The 22022-nt window shown below is 40.0% G+C and overlaps 1 protein-coding gene across 9 annotated transcripts in view; it reads right to left on the reverse strand.

Annotated features, from left to right (window-relative positions):
- Positions 1-22022, reverse strand: part of SULF1 (sulfatase 1) — a 147750-nt gene that overhangs the window by 19221 nt on the left and 106507 nt on the right. For 8 of the 9 annotated variants that reach the window (XM_058422602.1, XM_040082069.1, XM_058422593.1 and 5 more), the window contains 5 exons: positions 14358-14508; positions 13174-13349; positions 12494-12622; positions 12176-12232; positions 11057-11186 (listed from right to left, as the gene is read on the reverse strand). In XM_058422602.1, the coding sequence (XP_058278585.1) occupies positions 11057-11186; positions 12176-12232; positions 12494-12622; positions 13174-13349; positions 14358-14508 (643 nt within the window). Of the gene's footprint in view, positions 1-11056; positions 11187-12171; positions 12233-12493; positions 12623-13173; positions 13350-14357; positions 14509-22022 lie in introns of those variants that run through there. The other variant, XM_058422604.1, reaches the window with a different exon arrangement.

A 22022-nucleotide genomic window follows, 5' to 3' on the forward strand; every position in this document is an offset into this window, starting at 1 on the left:
ATTAGCATATATACAAACTAAATATGTTTTCATTAAATTTTAATTTGTATATGTTTTCTTATTTTCCCCATGTTTATCTTCTTTCTTACAGTGATATTTCACAAGACCCCTAAGACAATCTAACAATTGATTGTTGCTATAGGAATACAGGATAGTCCTTGCTTCTGGCTGCATGGTGATATAGGGACTCCTGCACTGATTTATTCTCACCTCAGTAGGAGAAAAGAGAACTAACTCAGAATTAAAAACTCTAACAGTAGAGAAAAAAAGCAAGTCCCTGACATTTGGCTGCAATAAGCTGTTATATTGTTTTAGTCATGTTGTGAAACTTCATCTGTGTCAGCCTTTTTCCTGTTCATTGACTCATCTTTTCCTTCTTTCATCTCATTTCACCACCTACCCTCCAGCAACTATTTCCCTCTCACCTCAGCTCCTCACCTCCAGTTCACATTCCTCCTCAATTTAGGTTCAGAGGGAAAGAAAGGTGAAAAAGGATTTTTAATGCTTCCACACCAGTGGAGTCCTAAAACCCCACACCTGAAAGCTGATGGAACTCCTCCCCCACTGGGAGGAGCTTTGCTAGTTTACAGCCACCCTGAACCAAGCAGGGTTTGTTCTCCATATGCACTTGGAGCGTTGGCTGGTTTGTGAGTGCTGACTGCCAGGCCCTCCCAGTGTCTTCCCTGCCCCCGTCAGCAAAGTACAAAGGAGCTTGGGAGAGGTAAAAGTGTAAAAGGACTGAGCAGCTAAGGACTTTGGGTTTGTCTTGTTTGAAAGAACCAGGCTGAGGGGCAATGTCATTGCTCTTCACAGCTCTCTGAGGAGGGAAAGCAGAGATGATGTGATGTGGGTGATGTGGATCCAGTGATCCAGTGATAGGACATGCGGGAATGGTTCAAAGTTGTGCCAGGGGAGGTTCAGATTGAACACTAGGATGCTTTTCTTTACTGAGAGAGTGGTCAAACACTGTAGAGACTTCCTGGAGATGGGGTAGTTGCCCCAAGCCTGTCAATGTTGAAAAAGCATTTGGAAAGTACTGCTAACGACACGCCATGGAAGTGGCCAGGCAGTTGGATTCAATCATCGTTGTAGGTCCCTTCCAACAGAAATAGATCTGTCCTATCCATCGTGCTGATTTAGACTGAGGTAGAGTTAATTTTCTTCACTTGTGCTGGCAGCTGGTGTGTGGCTGTTTTGGATTTGTGCTGAACACAGGGTTGATAATATGGAGATGTTTTTGTTATTGCTGAGCAGGGCTAACACAGACATGAGGCCTTTTCTGCTTTTTCTGCTGCCACTCTGGTGAGGGAACTGGGCATGGCTGGGGGATTGGGAGGAGACACAGCTGGGACAGGCAACCCCAATTGACCAAGGGGATATTCCAGGCCATAGGACATAATCCTCAGTACTTTAGAGTGGGGGAAGAAAGGAACATTTGGAGTCATAACCTTTGTCTTCCCCAGTCATTGTTACATGTGATGGAGTCCTCTCTCCCAGAGAAGGCTGAAAAACTGCCTGTCCTTGGGAAGGGGTGAATGAATTCCCCCATGCACTGTTTGTGTGCACTACTTTTCCTTTCCCTGTCAAACTTTATCTCAACCCATGAGTTTTCCAACTTTTACTCTTCTGATTCTCTCCTTGATCCCTTTGGTGAGGTAGAGAGTGGCTGTGTGGGCTAAGCTGCTGGCTAGAGTTAAACCACTATACCTATCCTATCCTAATCCTAGTCTTAATCCTACCCTAATCCTATCTATCCTTCAGAAGTAGAGCTTCTTTAATCTCTGCCAAACGTGAAGTTTAAACATGTAAGTTTAAACCTGTGCCTGTTCCTCAGTGTTGAGGCAAGCACTGCAACAGTGCTGCAGCAGGAGCTTTTCCTTGGATAACGGCACTAGCACGACACACTTTCCTCTGGGGATATGTCATAAAGACATTTCAAAGACAAAGGGTAGCACATGGGCTGGTTAAAAGGGATGGTTTGTACTTGGTGGCTTTGCCTTGCCTTGCTGCTGGCATGGTGCCAGTTGTGACTTGCAGCTACATAAGGAAGACAACACCAACTGACTTCATAACTACCTGGGGTCTCAATTTCCTGGTATTAATCAGTTGTGCCACAGCCTCAAAATTAAATCTATTTCATTACTGATTATAATTAAGGCATAAAGCTACATATTCAGAATGAATCACTGGGACATGCTCCACTGTAAATAGCTACTAAGGCAGGACCTCCAATCAACTTTGTGCACTTAATAGACCGTGATGGATTTGAGACAGTTGCTGCTACCTTATATAGAGGGGAAAAGAATTAGAAAAGTCATGAAAAGTGTCCCAACAGTAGGCAAGCTAAAGGTTTCTATGAAATGTAAACACCTAGTATTTGCAGCAGACACGTCAGCGTTAAATATCTTGTCAGATTTTATCACAGTGTTACAAAACCCTGAAACACATGCAACCGGAAATATAACACAGGAGCAATATTTTTACAGGTGCTTTTTCATTTTGGTAATGTATGACTGACTTTGAGTATTATTGCTCAGCCTAGGGAATGTTAAGACAAGGCCTGAAAAATGAAGACTTCATGAATTTAAACATGTCCTCAAGATCTCATTTCCCTGTTTTCCTGTTTCGAAACGTATGCTCTAAATTCGAAAATAGTTTAGATGGAAATACCATCACAAACTGAATATGTGTGTATCATTTTCCTTCGTTAGCACTAACCAGATCTGGGGGAGTGCCAGGGGACTCGATGTGATAATGCTGGAAAAGGAGTCTGGTTCAGGGCTGTGCTACTGCAATCAGAGCTGTCTTGCTTTTGCTTTCTCTGGGCCATTAGAAGAGGCCATGTCACACAACATATTGAAAAGTGCCCTGTAATTAGCTGTCTACGGTAAACAGCACAGAGTAGCAGCAGTTCATTTCTGCTGAACTGGACCTGAATACTGGGAAATGTTTGCTGGCTAAGGTCACGTCCTCTATGCATTCTCATAGAGCAGAACTGAACCCTGGTCCTGACCAAGGCGCCTAAATGCCCCTGGAAATACTAATCTGTATTGTTTCATCTCAGCAGTACTTCAATATTGCACACGAGTGCAGCTGTTTAACAGGGATGGTTTGCCAGGTTCACTTTGGGAATCTGGAATTGCTGCATTTTTGTGGGGGAAAAAAAAATCTCCTCCTCCATTTTAGAACTGAGTTGATACTGTCTGTAATGGAAGATTCCAAATTTTGTACCACTCTCTCATAACTGAACCACTTTCTATTGGATCATGCTCCAGAGTCTGACAACATGAATATTTTCAAAGGCAGTTATTTATATACAGCCTTAGTCTCTGAGAAGTGTTCCTGAAAAATGCAGTGGTCAGTGGTTCAACAGATAGGGAAGAATTCTGTCCTGTAAGAACTGATGCAATAAGGGCAGAAATGTATGACAGGCTTTAGAAATACTTTCAGAATAATGCACAGGGACAGAACTGGAGGAAAAAAGGAATGAGGGAATTAATCACTGGATAACAGAAATAACAATATAAAAATTGGCAGTTTTGGGCCACTTCACAAGCTTATGAAAAGAAAGAAAGAGAAAATTGCCCAGGAATTTTACAGACTAAAAAATTTTGCGTTCTTGCTGTATAGACAAGATTGATTTTAAGTACTACAGTTATAGCAGCTCTCTAGTTATAAAAAATGCATGAACTGCATTGTCAGCTCTAGAAGTGTAGGCACCTAGGTCAAGACAGCAAATATTTCACCTGCATAGCATTCTCTACCAAATCTATTAATTTGTCTGTAGTTACAACTCAACATCAAGAGACTTCTGATGTTATCCAATAAACATTCACTCTCAGGTACAAACAAATAAGAGCCAAAGAAAAGGATAAATTTAGTCCTTTAGCTATAAATAGTAATACCAATAATTATCTGTTACTATTGTGTCTTATACATTTAACTTGCAGAGGACTTAGCTTATTGTCTATTTCACTGGATACTTTAAAATGCAAACTCTGCAAAAAGAGAACCTCAAAGGAGCATTACAGAAAGTGTTAAAAATAATTCTTGCATAAACAATGTTTTCTGTCTTGACATTTTTGGTACATAGAATTACATTTAAAAAGGTTTAAAGAATTTGCTTTGTTAAAAAAGGTGCCACTCTACCAAAAAGGTCTTTCTGTTAGAGGACACCAGTAAGATGATAGTGAAAGTGTTGAACACAGTCATGCATTGAAAGAGATAAAACCAGTGATCTTCCTGGAATATCTCTGGATTTTATCCACAATAGACTTCATACGTCCCATTAAGAATTACTTGAATTTAAAGAATTGTCAAATCTGGGAAGAGCTGCTCTCTGTTTGATAAAAACTTAAATATTTAGGCTGAAATGTGAACTATTTAGGCTGAAATATGAAATACCATGCCTTGAAAGATTATTTTTAGAGATAAAGGAACTTATCTTCATATTTGGTTTCAACTCATAAACAGTGTGGTATTTTAACTAGAGGTATCATAATTTCTGGCAATTCCTACGAATTCTTGAGCAACTAAATTGCAGGCATGTTTCTGTCAGCTATGAGGGATCACTCTGCAGGGTTTAAAGTGAGGAATAGCTACAAAGGCTGTTCACAAAAGCACTGAAGTATGCACTTAGTTTTTACCACATAACTGGTCCCAAACACATGTGCTTCCAGTTAAGCCAGTGCATAGATGCTCCACTGAATTATTACTAAGAAGAGATGGGGTATCAGTGGGGAGATGGCAAAGAAGAGACAGCTCGAATCAATGCTCTGGTAAAACAGGTTGTTCGCCAAAGTGCCTTTTGACTCCTGAAAGTTGTTCTGGCACCTGGAGAATTCGCAAAGTGATGTTAATATGCCATAGCATAATTTTAGTTGGGTTTTAGTGGGTGCTCAGGGTCTGGCTGTCAGTGGCTGGCCAGCCATCTGACACTTCTGGCCAGCTCTTACCAGCGTATGTGTTTTTATTCATACTCTGCAGCTGGTCATAAAGCTGACCTATACAAATGTATGGTCTGTGATATTTATTTTATGAGAACATAGATACCAGAGCCAAACCAGACTACACCTAATAAGCCCCATTCTAATTTCCTTTACAATATTATCTGTGAGCTGATTGATGGCAAGTGTTCCCTCAGTATGACAAATAGACGTGCTTTCAACTGAATGCTGATATGATAATTCGATAAATATGAATACCAATAATAAAATTAAATTCTTATGCTAGGTTTTTAGAGGGTGAAGAATACGTGAGAAATAGGAATACAGGCTAGAAAACATGCTTTTTGGATTAGAGCCAGAAGAATCTTGCACATTTACCACAAAGCTGATGTTTGGATTCAGTGACATATCTCCAGTGACTACCTGTAAAGCCTTAGATCACTGTAAAATACACTAAGACCTAATCTAACTAAAATCTCACTGTACAGTCTTCAGGCAATTTCTCCAAATGAAACATCATTTCCTCAGGGTATTTTTAGGATACAGTTCCTCAGGAGGAAGCACAATATTATGCATGTCTAAAGCTCAGATGCATGAAAAGAGAGCACAGGGAAGGTGCAGTTACAACGTTATACCTGTCTAGCACAGTGTGAGTTCATGTGCTTGCATGTCATACCAACAAAGGCAGCACGAAGCATTTTTCTGTCCTGCCCACTGTCAGTGCTCATTGGAGCTGGCAGAAGGCCATGGATCTGTACAAGTTTCAGACCTTTGCTGTTCACAAACTGGCAGGTAGTGTCGAGCAGATGGTAGGAGAGGTATGCCCATAAAATGAACAGACCCATGTCTGGGTTTCACTGCTGAGTCATCCAATCTAAGACCTGAAATTTTGAACACAGTACTTCACAGTCCTAATTTTTGGAGGGTGGTTCTGTGGTTCTTCTTTTTCTTTTTTTTTTTTTTTTAAATATTGCAGTTTGTGTAATTTTTCTAAGAGGATGAAAATGCATGTTTGGCTATGGATTTGATACTGATTATAAATAATGGATTGAGCAGTACACTGGAGACATCCAGCCTATCAGTCACCAGACCTCATAAGGTAACTGTGATCTGGGAAAGAGTGTTAGGTCCCAGAAGTCAAAATTATGCCTTAGGAAAATTCCAATGACTCAGACTGGAGAGAAAAAGAATAAATACTTATGAATTAACTCAACTGCTTAATTACACATTTAGGTAAGGGAAGAGAGAAAGAAAAAGTATAAATGAAAACAGAGGTAACATGGTTTTATTTGATATTTGCTAAGTATCCTGAAGAATTTCATGAGTGAGAAGATGGAATGAGTTCAACAAAAATAACCTGCTGGAGGATTTAAGAGCAGCTTGCCTCTAAACCTCCTGAACTAACATATATTCTTGTCCCAGGTTATTCCAGTGGAAAGCTGAGAAGAGATTTGTGTCATGATAAGGTTGCATTAATCCAGAGAAACATTTGTTCACGTTATTTTTTCTGCTCTATTGGAAAATTAACAAAGCTTTATTACAAGTTGACACCAACTGTTTCCCATTTAAAAACAAAAGCAGGGTTATGCTGCAGATGAATCAATATTTCTGTATGGTGTAGCTTATAAGGGTAAATATATATCAATGTATTTATGTAGCTAGAGGGTAAATATATATCAATGAAATACAAAAATACCCTGCAAACCATTTAAGTGTTAAAACCCACCAGTATCCACTGCTAATCCAACTTGGCTCAATAAAGTGACCTCAGTAAGTTACACCATGTAAACTAGTGACAAATTTGTCATATGAACTACGAAAGAAACACCCTGTTCCCATCATGATTTCTTGAGCACTCTCTCATGTGGAGAGGTGGAGGGACTGCAAAGGAAATGTCTACCCTTCTCCAAGCCCCAAAGCTGAGCAGGGAGCCCATCAGCTCCTGCTCCCCTTGCCAGGGGAGTGAACCTGGCCCGGTATGATGGGACTGCCTGTGCTTTGGGTGAGTGCAGATCAATAGCTGGGGCAGGGCAGGAGCTGAAATCTGGTCTATGTCCAAATATGAATGGGCAGGTGACCCATAACTCACTCACAAGTTCATAAAATTAACAGCACTTCCCAAGTTCTGAAGTTGAGGAGAAAGAAGAAAACATGAAATCCTCAAGGCCAGGTACTAAGCAAGCAAAAATTAAGAGCACGTACTGGAAGGAACATCTGGAGGTCATTTAGTTCATCCTCCTCAAAGCAGCAGCATTATTAGGTTTGGATGTATCCTGAGGTGGACTTTCCACAGCCTCCTTGGGCTCCAGTTCTTAATCATATTTACGGTAACACTTTTTTCTGTGCATCTATTTGGAAATTCCCATGCTGCAACTTGTCTCTAACAGATACCCCTTCTGCTGTGCACCTCCAAGACATCCCTGGGTCTGTCCTCTCTAATTAGCCATTAGCCAATCAAAGGAAACAATTAGCTTCTTCCTTTGCCTTCTGTTCCCCTGGCTAAACAAACCTCTGCCCTTTCTCAGTACTTCCACCCCATCTCTGGGGTCCTCCCCTGGACTTGCTCCAGCGCACCACAGTCCCGCTGCTCATGGAGATCCCCACCCAGATGCAGCATTCCAGGTGCAGCCCAGAGGCACCAGGGAGAGGTGAGCACTCACTTCCCATGACCTGTTAGCAGTGCTCTTGCTAACACAGCTCAGCAGGAGCGCTCCTCTCCTTGGCATGGGCTCAGTGCTGACCCACATCAATGACTGCTGAACACAACTCAGGAGTGAACACGTCCCATGCGCGTCTCAGTTCTGAGATGTTCTCAAGGAGGCGGGTGAACACTTGGAAACTGTCCTCTCATAACGGGGCTTATGAAAAACCACCAAGGGGACAGTGATCTACAACGTGGTCTACAATGAAAGCAACGCAATCTGTCGGTGCTAGAAAATGTAAATACATTTTAAAATAACAGTGAAAGGATTTTATATTTATGTTTAACAGATGTTTAGTATTTTCTCTTCGCGCCCCCCCCCCCTTATTTTTTTAGGTTTATCTATTTTCAGATACACATAGGGCATAGAAAAAATAAGAAATTTGAAAATTTAATTAAAAAATATTATGCTAGGTTCCTTTATTTTCCTTTCTTTTAAAGAGAAAATAAGCTGAAGCAAGTATTATCCTGAGTACCACATCCTTGGAGATTTTTGAACTAGCAGGTCTCAGGATCTCACCTCATTTTAATACAGGAATTTTTTTTTTTTTTCTTTTTCAGCTTCCCTGTGTTCTCCTTTTCAAATAAACTGCCTATTGACTAGAGCAAATTTAAATTAAGAACAAGCTTTTAATGGTGTATTAATTCCCCAAACGCTTATTCTTAGTTTCAGATGTTTAGCAGCAGCTTCCCACAGACCAGCAATTTCACTATTTTAGAATCTGTCAGCAATTACTCATTCTGTGAAAGTGATTTTAATTTAACTGATGTTAACTGCAACTGATTAGAGTAAACATAGGAAGTATTATAAGCCACCATAATTTAAATGAAGGTTTTATTTCTATATATGCACCTATGTAATTGAAATAAAATATACAAATCTCAAAAGATGAAACAAAGATAATTCATGCACGGCAATATTTTCTGCTTTCTCAAAGGTGCAAAATGACTAGTGCAAATCTGCTGCAGGAACCTCATATTAAACTATGATGGCTCAAAAGTGCGCATTGGAACACATTTGGAGTAAAGTGCATTTTTTTTCCCCACTAACTTTTTTTTTTTTTTTTTTTTTTTTTTTTTTTTTTTTTTAAGAACTTGTCTACATGGAAAAAAATTCTGCGGACACTTATCTCACATTGCAATGCCTCACTGAAGTTCCTATTAGTCCAGTGATGGTCTTTAAGTTCACACCTTACCTATTCTATGCTGGCTTTCCTGTGAGCACCACAGGTAGTCTGTCCTTGGGAGAGAACCTGGCCTTGTTTCCCAGGGCCGGCATGAGGGGAGTGGGAGGAATGGGTCTGTGACCCACAGGCTGAATGAGCCCAGGGGATGCTCCACCCCTCACAATGCTCTGCCTAGCAGAAGTATTCCATAGGCACATTTAATTTCAGCATCCCTCCAGGAAAGCTTCAAGTTGTTGGAATCATTGGGGACAGCCTTGATCTATATTTTCAAAGACAATCATGTGTACACACCTATGGCGGTGTGTGTGTTAAAGAGGTCTGTTCAGCCCTGTCCTTCATCCAGCTGCGAGGGACGGCTGCTGGGCTCCGTGCAGCCAGCATATCTTCAGCATTGAGAAGACCTCAGTGGGAGTTTGTAGCTGGGAGACCCTCTATCCAACACTATTGCTCTTTTAGCCTCCTTGCTGACTGAAGCTCTTCTTCCTTCAGCCTTTGATCAAACTGGATTCACCAATATGGGGTGGTCTACGGCCCTGGGCTGAGAACAAGGCTGTGAGCAGGGTGTCTACTGCTTCAGGTGAGGTATCTGCTCAGGACACTTAACCTTTTCTATTCATATGTTGGAAAGCAGCTATTCCAAACCTGGATTTTGGCATAAGAGATAATAAATATAAGGAATAATTGCAAAGAAAATATCTTGTTACTTTAAAATGAAACATCTTAACATCTAACAGTCCAAATTAGTTCATGACTCCTTAAGTTTTTATAAAGCATTCAGATTTTCAAATTTAATCTCTGTTTACAATGGCAGTGCTTGAACTCCTGAAAACCTTGCCCTTGGGTGAGGCTGCGATAACTGTGTATATCCCTTCAAAAGTGGCTGCATTTAAGGAGCATGTGTGAGGCGAGAGCCGCGACAGAGGACCCGATCAAGGATGTGACGGCCAAAGCGTGAAGCCAGCCCAACCTGTGATTAACCGAGACTTGCTGTAACCCTACACTCCCCAGGCCGCGAAGGGGAAGGGCCGTGGCGGCGCGTTTCTGCGGGCGAGGCCTGCGCTGCGGGCTGGCCGTGCGGAGCGGAGCGGAGCGGAGCGCCGTGCGCCGGGCCAGGCCCGGGCGGGAGCGCGGCACAGAGCGGCCTTTGTGCCCTCGTCCCGAACAGCCGCCGACATCGCCGCGCCAGCGCCGCGGCTGCCCGCACCGCTCTGAGCAAACATCTGAGGGGAAAGCGCAAGCGCCTGCCTGGGAGAAATCACCTCACACTTCTGCGGGGAGGTGTGTGGGGATGGGGACGGGCTACAAGGACGGCGAGGCAGGCACAGGCCGCTGCCTGGGGCCCCAGCATGTGCCCCAGCGTGGCTGGAGGCGGTGTCAAGGAGGAGGCGTTCGGCTCGCTTACGCATCTCCCCAGAAAATCCATCTTCATGTGTTACCATAGGTATAGCATTAATTCTGGATGGATTGAAGAGAATTTGGAGTCAGAATCAGTCTTCTTAATTTAGCTCTCTTCCTGTGCACGCACTGCAGAGATGCAGGTGTAAGCATAGTAGTTAGGGGTGCAGTAATTTCTGGTTTTATGAGCAGGAATTAGACCTTTGTATCAGAGTCAGGCATTATACTGAAATCATTAAGGCTACAACAAGAAAAAGTAATGTTGGGTATGAGTATCACTGCTTGAATCCTGACAGTGACCAGAAACAGGGAGCGTTTCTGGGCAAGAGGACCCTTCTGTTTAAAGTGTTTCAATAAATAATAAAGGATGATGATCACTAAGTGTGCTGTTCAGTTGTTCATCCCAGCAAATGAAATCACGTGTAGCCTTAGGACTAACCAGCTTACTTTGGTAATTCTGAACTAGCCCAGTGAGTACAAGCTTCCACTGCTCAAAAAGATTCTCTCCCTTATTAACAATTATCACTGAAGTATCTTGCATATTTATCAATGCACATGATTAAAGAAAAAGCAGTCATTTCATGTCATGTTTGAGCACAGGGTACGGTTTGCTCTGTACTAAGCAAATGAAGGACCAGATCTTTGACACTTTAAACTGGACCACTGCTCAGAGAAATTTATCTGGTTTTCTTCTGCTCTGAAGAGATTAATGAGAGTGATCTTTTATTTACCTTCCAAAAGCCACATTCTTCAAATTCTTTTGACCCATAGTGTAAAATGCCTATTTCCCTGTGATACCCAGAAAACTGCAGTCACTTGTGTCTTACCTGTCCTGGTTGTTCACAGGCTGTCTGGTATCTTGCTTGTTGACATAATTCTTTTACTCTCTCGTACTTTGGAAGTTGATTAGACTGCTGAGTGTTTTTGTTGGGTTCCTCCTTCTTGCGTAGAAATTTGCTTATTAAAAAAATGAAGTGGAATGTTTTAGATACATTGTTCTAAGCCCTAAGGATGAATGTAATTTGAGCAACGAAGCAACTTGAAGGTTTAATGTCTTCTCAGGGAAAAAAAAAAAAAATCCCCACATTTCTGTTACTGACTTTTGATGTAGGTCACATACTGAAAAAAAGGCTCAGATGGCTGGCTGAAAATTGCCAGAAGATAAATAAGTGCTGCTAAAATATGTCTAACTGGTACAGTTCAGCACCATTCATACATAAATGTAGGTTTTTTCACAAAGCAAAACTCTTTGAAGCAATCTTTTCTTGGCTGGAAAACACAGTTGAAGACACAAAAGGACTTTCATGCTCAGCACAAGCTTGGCTGTATCTTACATACTACGATGTGTCTTTTATGCACTGCTTTGCAATATATCAGACAAGGTTTTCATAATCTGTAAAGTCATGAAGTGCCAAAAGGAAATTGCTGTAAAATTTTTACCCAGAGAAAATTTTCATGGGAACAACTGGCAAGGTAGGAGGGTATAAGGAGTTATCAGCAAAGAGAGGAGCAGTTATAGTCATGAATCTCAACTGCACGTAAGTCTTAGCTGAAACAAAAATGAAGAATGCTAATATGTGATGGAAAATACAAAATCAGATGATAAGAGGATTCTACATAGCTGGATTTGAAACAGAGATTTTGGAAGAAAATTATTTGGATAATGACAGAACAGGACACAAGCATAATGTTAGGGAAGGAGGCTAGGAGAATCACCAGAAAATCATGCGTTCAAATTTCTTCAGAGAAAGGGATGTGGGAGCACAGTAGATTGCAAAGGCAGTGGTGGGAAAGTAGGAAAAAAGTCATGCCTGTCAGTTTGCTTGCAAAATTTACTGCTTCTCTGACCCTAAAAAGGAAGAGGAGGAAGCAGAAAGGAAAGCATGTACAAGGGAGTGTTCCCAGCAGGCTGGCTCTCCCAAAACTCTCTCACCCCTAATAATTACCCTCTTTCCACTAGAAATGTGTCACGCCAAATTTTGGTCTTCTTGTTTGTTCGAAACCTGAAAGTAAAATAATAACATTCACTGCTGGCACCGAAGTATACCACTGTAAGTGTTAACAAATTATTTTTGAAAAAAACCCAACTCTCCACTTATATATACGTGCAATTTTATAGATCTACTAAAGAGATTCTTGAAATGGGAAAGCTGCGGTCGTTGCTATGACACAGCTCATTTTCACAGAATCTATTTTTCCACTTAGTTGTTGTTTTACTAAGGTGTTTGCTCCTGAACTGGCTAAAAAAAGATCTTGGGACCCACCTGTTTCCTGGTCTCTCCAAGTCCAGAAGCTTTAGGACAGATTTGCCATCCATATCTGGAGGTGTGTCGAGGCCTGCTATATCCAGAATTGTTGGAGCAAGATCAATATTCAGAACTATCTGAGGAACTCTGCAAATCAACAGGAAAGGTCATAGTTGCCATGTGTTCAATGTGTAAGTCTTCACATTCTCTTGGAAATAGAACGATAATTAATGCTTATCAGGACATTGAAGATGTAAAGCTCTACAGAAGTGCTAAGTTTAGAAAACCCTCTTTGAAGTCTGCAACTGAAGACGATAGGCCAGTACTGCAGACTGACATCACAAAGAAAAAGTTAAGCACAATAAAACAAGGAGGTGCAGCAGCAAAACTGCTCTTATCTCATTGACAATGAGGGCATGATGCTAAATGACATAGTGAACAGTAAAGATGAGCACATTGTTTTTGAAAGCAAAACCCAAGTCTAACCCTACAGGGCTATGCATTACACAGTTTTCTCATCTGCATTATAACTTATTCATAATATGCAAAGTGAAAAAACTGCCTCTTTATGAGACTCATTGCTCTGCAATAATAGGGCATCCTTTATGAAATGAAACTAGACAGAGTGATAATTACATGCTCTCAGAAACATTTTGCATTAGGCTCAACAGCTGTGCTAGAGACATAAGGGAACGTACACTGATCCTGGCTCCACACTTGGACCACGAATAAAGAAGGGAACTCGAATATCAAAGTCATACGGCATTGACTTCCCCTTGACCAGTCCGAACTGCCCAATATGGTATCCATGGTCAGCAGTGTAAATAATGTAGGTATTCTCCAGTTCTCCCATCTCTGCAAGCATTTGGTGTAACTGCAACCCAGCACAGAAAGAACTCTGAGTTAAGTGTAGCAAAACAGGTTTTGTGCAGAATCATGTATAACCATCATTTATAACCCTTAAATATATAGGACCAAACATGGCATCAATGACATTAACGCAGATTCTGGGGACTGGTGTTTGTACATCTTGCCTTTACCATGCCATGAAAAAATCAACATACCAGTTCAATTTCATTCTTGACAGAGGGGACAATTAAGCAGCTCCAGAAAATTAGAACAGAAAAAAATATGGGGTAATAATGGGATAGTTGCCTTAGTGTGTCCAAAATTCATTGTGTACTCAAACACAGCTTGTGAAAAAAGTCTGTACAGCTTTAGGGAAAAAGGTACTCAGATTTGATTTACTGTGCTAGTCTGCAACTTTCTCATTCCTTACAGTTGTGGGCTTGGGAAAAAGCTGTAAATTTTTATTAAAGTTTAAAGAAATCTCTCTAGGGGAAGATCTTTGGTCATGGTGCTTGATTTTGGAACAAAAAGTCATACAAAGTAAACCTAATAGTTCATGTATCATGTTACCTATAATTAGCAGTACACTGCATTGCCTAACTTCTGCAAACACTTGTAGACTGACACCTGAGTTGCTGTGATTTGCCAGTTCCCAGATTTCAACTGAAGGACAAACTGTGAAAGGAGTGTGTGAAATAAATAGAAGTTGTCATGTGTGCACCTGTGTCTATCCATGTGTACACACAGGTGATGCATCTTCTGTCAATACCAGGCTTTATACTAGGCCCAGTGACTTTCCCTTTAAAAAATCCCACTATTTTTTTTTTGACCCAGCAATTTAAAGAAGGAAGCCAGGAGCTTGGTCTCATGTTGCAGAGAACCAAAATTCAATTCCACTGGAAAAAATGGGGTTATTCCTCATAGTACAATGGCTTTCCCCAGAATGTGGTCGATGAAGGTAAAGAAAGAATTAATTCATTTAATTTTGTTACCGACTAATAAGATTGTATTCACCGCGGTTTCTTGCACTCACTCTTTCCATAGAGTCGTCGACTGACATCAGGGTCTGAAGTCTTTTGCGCTGCAAGACATTGGTAAACTCCATGTGGATTGGCAGCATGGGCCCTGTGTACTGCATAATCCAGTGCTTATCCATGTTTGGTGCATAGTTATAGCTGGGAGTGCTGGAAGAAAAGAATGGATCTGAAAAGTTGTGCTGCATGACAGACGTCAGAGGGAGGCAGGAACTCCTCCAATGCAGAAATAGCCAACAAACAGTTAAATCACAAATTCCACGTGGTATCTGACAAATATCAATAAGCATCACATCAGTGGCTTCCGAGGTTCATTGGGTCATGTATCACCTCCTCAAAATACTTTAACCACTTGCTTTTCAAGCCTTCTTTCAGACTCAAAGACCACTACAAGTTCCATGTTCATATTTGGGATTTGCCAAAATCTATTTCTCAAACAAACCTGTAATCATTAAAAAGGCTTATCTGAATGATGCATCCCACATGGATAAGAAAAATTAAGGAAGTCAGAGGTCAAAAATGACTGCTTACTTAAAGTCTATTGCCCTGATATTTCCAGTAGAGAAATTATCTTTAAATAAAAGTCAAAGAAAAGTATTTTCAAGCAGGATAAAGAAATTTAGTAGTCAGTATGTATACACCACCAGTGTTACAGTTAGTTCTACACTAAATACTGTTGAGGTGTTATTTTCGGTGTGAATGCAAAGCACAGAGCATTACAAGCATAAAATGAATCATGACAACAAAACTGAGCTAACACCACTATTAACACTAGTACTAAGAAGAAGTATGGCATAGAGTCCTACATAAAGCAAAGAATGATGCTTTAGGAGTTTGCACAAACATCAGAAGAAATATTTAAGAGCAATGTTCTATCCACAGCCAGTGTATTTTTGAAAGATATCCTATAACAGTCAAGAATATTTTCCCAGAGATATCATCTTGAGAGAAAATGTGTGGCAAAAAATGTGTCAAGTAAATTTTCTCTACAGAGGAACATGTTATAAAAGCTCTCCATCAGTCTCTTTTTTATGCCTAGCATACATGGCAACTACAAGGTGAAGAGAAACCAAGCAAAATTCATGTCCCATAATGGTTTCACCTACATATGAGCAGTTTCCTTCTCTTGATAGAAGGAATCTAGGCTTTGTCATTTTCATTAAGTTCTTTGGGTTATATTTTCCCCCTGTTTCTAGTACACTGCAGTACATGATATATGAATAGCAGCATAACATTTGAAAATTAAACGTAAAGAGAAAGTGAAAAAAATACTATTGGGTGATTAGATTAATTTGACTCTTTCCATTCTCTTTTCAGTTTACAATAAAAATGCAATTTAATATTAATTTACTGTTTAGGTACTGAAAATTCTAACACGTGCATTAACAAAAGGTACATTTTTGCCCACTGAAATATGTATGTGTAGTTGTCTTTCCTTAAAATGAACAATATCAGAATACTGTATAACTTAGAGTCATACCTTTGACCAGTCTTTCACTTAGGTTTCATTTTTCTTTATGTGGTTGTATGTGATCCCAGAATGGTGGAAGCAGTTGATTTTTGTATCAGATATCATATGTATAACCTTTAGCTACTTACACTGAGGACAAAAATCAGCTGAAAGGATAATGTAGTAAATTGACAGTCAACTTCAATAAATTAGTGGAGTCCACATTTTAACTGGAGAGCATTATGTGAGAAGTTAGGTAGAATTTGAGAAGTATGCCTTTAATACACATGGCAAGTTTTGACTAACCTACTTAATCATTAGTCTCAAGGGAAAAGAGAAGTGATGCAACAGTATTACAGAACTTTGATAGAGATTAAGAAGTAGGAAAAGGTTAGCTCCCTACTGAGCCAAGACAAACATAAACTAGAATTCCTTTTCTGTTGAAAAATCTTTCATTTCATGTTAAAAAGTGAAAGTTTCTGTAATTTCCCATGGTTGAAGTCTGATTTTTAAAATGAATACTGTCATAATATTAATAAGGTTTATCCCAGGAGCACAGCCCTCTGTGTTACTGGCTAGCCAGCAGTCCTAGCAGAGGGAGACCCTTGAAGAAGCAAGTCTTAGGAATTTTGTCACCCACCACTTATCAGTCATCAGACAGAAAAGAAGGATACTTTCACTGCAAATTTTCTTCTCTTTCCTTGGAAGTTTGTCAGACAAGATGTTTTCCCATGAAAGAGCTCATTTTTGATTAATCAGCATTTCCTAGTAAAACCCTGGGGTTTTTTTCTGTGGGGTCCTGAGTGCCCCAGCACGGAGGGATGAGGTGGCTGTGACCTGCGCTCAGTGGTGACAGCCTGCTGCTGTGCCAGGAAGGAGAGCCAGCTGCTGAAGCAGGCTCAGGTCTTATGTTCCCAGGCTATTGTGAGCAGCCTCCTCCACATAATGGATAGTTTTTAAAAGCAGCACTCAAGGGTTTAGCAGGGCAGTTAAAACCTTTCACAGACACTTTCCAAATGCATTTTGAATTTTCTGGGTGAGAAATGCAGCAGACAGAGAGGGAGTAGAATTTTCCTCCCAGACAATTCAAGGAACAGGAACCTTCTGTGAAATATCTAATGTCACCAGCTGATGGATAAATGTGAAACAGGGGTCCATAATGTAAGAGAAAGTGTACTAAGGAAGAGGCAGAAAGGAATTCCAAAACCCAGCAGCTTGTATGCATGTTCCCTGTGTACCCCTGTTAGTTGGGCCTTTCAGAAATCCACCAGAGTGGCACTGGTTGCCAGGCACAAGATCTGACACTGCCCTCAAATCTATCTACCTTGGATTTTTTTGTATAAATATAACCAACCAACCAACCAACCAACCACTGCAGATGTAAATCTTAGGGAGAGTATTGCTGACTTGTGAAAACTTTTCCATGTACACAGACCTCTTCCTGGTCAGTGATAATTTTTTATCACAACTTTTTTCTTGAAGCAGATGAAGATACCAGTTAAATGTTCAGCTGTCATAAGTCCTTGAAAGTCATCATGGCATGGTCTGTCACTGTTTCTGTTCCTCCATTTTTGGGAACAACTTTGCTCTGTATTGACAAGTACTGCTGTAAAGTACACTGACATGTACATTTCCTTGATGACTCTTTGCACTGGAAGTTTGAAGTTGAAGATGTGTGCCATGTCTTCCATGGCCTTCTCTCAGCCATGCAGTCCATCTTGTTCTGAGTACATTAGTTGATCCATGATCAGAAGACAGTGCCAGGTAGCCTGTTATTTTCAGGTTGTCTGTGGCCTCTAAGTCTGGCAAGTTGCTACTGTAGTACTTGTCATTCTTGTAGAATATACTAACTTGGGCAAATCTAGATTGCTCTCTTGCTTGCTTCTATTTGTCCAACACATACTGTGGAGAACTTACTACACAGAGACTGCTTGGCACTCCCTAACAGATCTGTTCTAGCACTGGAAGGCATTAGGTTCATAAAATTTTGAATTTTAACCCAAAGTTAAACTAACAAAAAATTTCCAAATACTTAACAATAACAAATACTGAGCATAGGCACTTTCCTATAAATGCATACTCATAATGAGAACATTTCACCCTGAGATTTTGTAATCAGTATTGTATGCACCTATGTGAATAACTTTACAGGAAAATTCACAGTGATAATCAAGTGATAACTAGACTACGGAAAGAATAAATATTTGTAAGCAGTAGTGCGTTGTTAAAGAAAGATTCTCCACAAAATCTATAATTTATTTGTCTGTAAACATCAGTTCAAGTAGATACTTACATTGAGAGAAAAGGAGTAGTATTAGCAGTCACTGCTGTAATTGAAAGGCCTCAGTAACTCTTTCTGACAACATATTTACTATATTCATATTTTTAAATTTGAACTTCAAAATTAAGAATGCATCTTATTTGGCTTTTAAGGTACCACAATAACTCTCAGTTAGGCAGGAAACAATAAAAATACCCAAACCAACCCCACCCCCCCCCCCCAAAAAAAAAAAAAAAAATCGATGCTTGTACTTGGGGATCTTTTAAAATGGGGTCCCCAAACAAATAATTCAGAAACTAATTTCACTAGCTTCTACTAGTAACTGAACTGAATTGTCATATTCAATGAAATAAATGGAATACAGCCCTTCTGCAAGTCATCATTACAAAAAGGTATTTTACCGTTAAGAAAGGATTGGGAGAGTACAGTATGTTTTAAGAGCTCTAAGAATTTAGTACAACTTTAACATTTGCTTTCTAAAAAATTAATCTAAGTATATATATGTCTCTAACAGATGGGATAATGTGGAGAGAAACAAGTGTGTTTTCAAACATTTGTTCAATTGCTCATAGTAAAAATCTGTGTTTGCCCCTATTTACAACCTCCTAATTACCTCCTGTTTCTACTCAACAAAAGAAATTATGTTCACAAAAATACTGCCTAAAAATGATGGGTTTAAATAATTCCATAAAGTACTCAGGAGGTTTTATCCCAAAAGTGTTTGACTAATCTTCTGTTTGGATTGGGAGTCCTCCAGTTAGTGAAAATAATACAGTACCTAGGTGCCCCAAGAACATTTTCATTTCATAAAAATGAAAGTCAACAACATATTAAAATAATACCTCCAGTAGAACTGATTGAGAAAAAGGAATAGTTTCTATAATACCTCCAGTAAAACTGATTGAGAAAAATGAATAGTTTCTGTACAGAATTAGCACCTCTATTATTCTTTGAAATATGATTAGCAAACATGGCATAAGTGGTCATGTTTCTTCAAGTGAAAATAAACAAAGGAAGCAAATTCCTTGTTTCCAGAGAAAGTAGACTTCCAGGTTTAGACATTGTTCTTGGAGAGCAGGAAGCCTGGGCAAAATAAAAAGTAAAATAAACAAAAACAAAAACAAAAACAAAAAAAACACCAAAACAAAACAAAACAAAAAAGCAACAACAACCCACACCCAGTGGCCACCAGAGTGGCCATGGTCAGTATTAATGTGAAGTTGAATTTCACCACTCTGGGTCTGCCTTTGCTGCCTTTTAAATGGGGACTCTTTTAAACCCAGTGATATTTACAGATATGGGTATGTGGGGTATGAAAGTTTCACTCCTGAAGTGCAACACAACTGCTATATTTTAGAATAAAGAAATGAAACAGTTGTCGCCTGTTAAATGTAACACCTTTTTCATTTAGAAAACATTATTTGTTGCTCCTGCAGAAGTTGTGCAACTAGAATATTACTTCCATTTCTATTTCACACCATTTCTTCTTGTCTTGTGAATCACACTCACAATGATGTGTGTGATGATTTTGATCATTTATCTCTTAAGTCAGGAGTCCAAGCAGGCCTCGGGCCAGTAGTGACACTACACATGGACACATCAAGATTTATTACTGATGCAAGTGCATGATCCCACTATAATGGCCCTGTGTCCACATTACAAGAAGTACCATTGTTACTGACAGATGTTTGAGACTCAACCTCAAACAGGGGTTGAGTCCAGATGCAGCCACCTTGCACCCCAAACTCACACTGAAGACTGCTCTGGGGATCCAGAGTTACATTTCTTCTGAGGCTTCACTACTGCAGACACTCCGCTACCTACACACCTGGTATATCAGCACCTTTCATACAGCCTATAAACAGAAATGTAAATTTCTGCCTTTCATATTACCTGCCTTTTCTTAGCTTATGAAGGCTTCTGATCTATTCCAAGACAGATCAGATTACATTTCTATCTGCTCCTCCTAATGTTTCTAGCTTGGCAATAGGATTGCTTCCAGGTAGTCATAAAATCTGGCTGTGAGTCCTCCTGCCAGCCCAAGTATTTTAACTCAGCACAGCCAGCAGTGTTTCAGATTTCCATTTTTTACATTCTTCAGTAAACCTGTCTCCTGCAGATTTTTGCTTCTAATGTTTGTTTACTTCACAGCTTATAAACAGCTTAGGTCTGGTTCACAGTTCCCCTTAGACTGGTTCCCACTGGAAGGTAAAGGGAGCCTAAAGTGCCAGGGGCCCTGAGCATAACAGATAATTCAGGCTTTCATCAGAGCATCCTTTGAGTCAGAGCTTTCCTGCTCAGCTGTCTGATGAAACAAGATTATCCTGTAATATAACTTTGTATTTAGCAACAACGTTTCCAAAGGTCTAACAACCCTGCTCCCTAACAGATGATGTTCATTACCACGGCAAAAATCTATGCATTGCTTTCATCTAGTGTATCTTCTCGAGTCCCATTTTCTTTCACAGAAATAATGTCTGGGGATAGTTGGAGTACATGCATTAGTATGATTTATTTTCAGAAAATATATCACTCGTTATGGTGATAGCAGCCAGGATAAACCTTCAGAAATATTTTTAGATGTCTGAAATAGGACATACTTTATGGAGAGAAGAAGTGGGAGAGTGGGAGGGGAGAATGGATGCTTAAAAACAATAAAGAGTCTGCTGCTTCCAGTGTAGTGCAGTTTGTGTTTCATTTTAAACTGGAGTTAATAAGAAATAACGGGAATCACTTAATAAGTAAACAGTGTACACGTCATTACTGGTCTTGTCTTTGTAAGACTTTCCTTGCCTCTTGAGAGCCTGTTTGTGCTGAGGAGGGCAGGGCTGTAACATAATGGTGGTATGTAATTCTTCAATTTATTTTTGTCTTTGATGTATTTTTCATAAATCTTCAGGGCTTTGCTGCTGTATTCATTTGATTTTATTCTTGCCATGTTGATAAGTGAGGAAATGAGACTGATAGACGCCCACACTTGAGGGCAGAGCTCTCCCTGAACTGGAGTATTTCCTGCCATAGCCACTCCCTTCTTTATCTGTGCCAGTGGAAAACTTTTTCTAAACAAACTTTTGGGTTGTTTTTTTGATGTTGGTTTTGTTTTGCTTTAATTTATAGAGGCAGCATTTCAATCTGTAGCGGGTACTTTACTAGCAGAGACATCATTTAATTTAAGGGTCTGCTTCAGCTACTGTTCTCTTAAGCAAAAGTTCTCACATGTGGTTGACAGGCTATCTTAATCCTTGGTTTGTAGGTATAACCTTCCATCTCAGTTTGTTAAGCCAGCAAGCAGCTTTTGACCTGGTTTCCCTTCTTTGTTGGAGGTAGGCGTTACAGTAACATGATACAGCAACTACATTTTTAAAAACAAAATCCAAGGTCAGATGGCTGTCACCCAAGGTCAGAACGAAAGAGATTCAAATGGTGCTTGACCACCAAGGAAGAAAACCTAAGGGTTAAATGTTCAAATTACACAAACCTTGGCAGGAGGGATTTTATTGTTCTTGTTCTGTTTTCATAGGGAACACTGAATATTTCTGTGAGAACTGAACTTCTCATGTCTTTTAGAGCACGTTGCTTGTATTTTTGATAGAGAAATCAGTTGGAGTCTTCAGCCACCCAAACCCAAATTAGCAGTTTATCTTCAAATTGTCTCGTTTCTCAGTCTGCAGGCTGAACTTTAACACGTGCAGTCAGTCAGTGCAATAAGAAACACAAAACAAGCCAGCAAGGATCTCTTGAGGTCACTGGAGGAAAAACTCTTTGCAAGAAGCATGCCAAGAAACAATACCAGAAGAAAAGAAGAAGCACAGCTGAGTGCTCTCAAAAGTAGCCTAGCAAAGCAAGGTATTTAGACCCCAGGAGTCCGCACAAATAAAACTTAATTTTAGCTAGGATTTTGCTTAATCTTTGCAGGTAACACATAACCTGCAT

Source organism: Hirundo rustica, chromosome 1 (assembly GCF_015227805.2).
Source record: "Hirundo rustica isolate bHirRus1 chromosome 1, bHirRus1.pri.v3, whole genome shotgun sequence".
In the NCBI taxonomy this organism is placed as follows: Eukaryota; Metazoa; Chordata; class Aves; order Passeriformes; family Hirundinidae; genus Hirundo; species Hirundo rustica.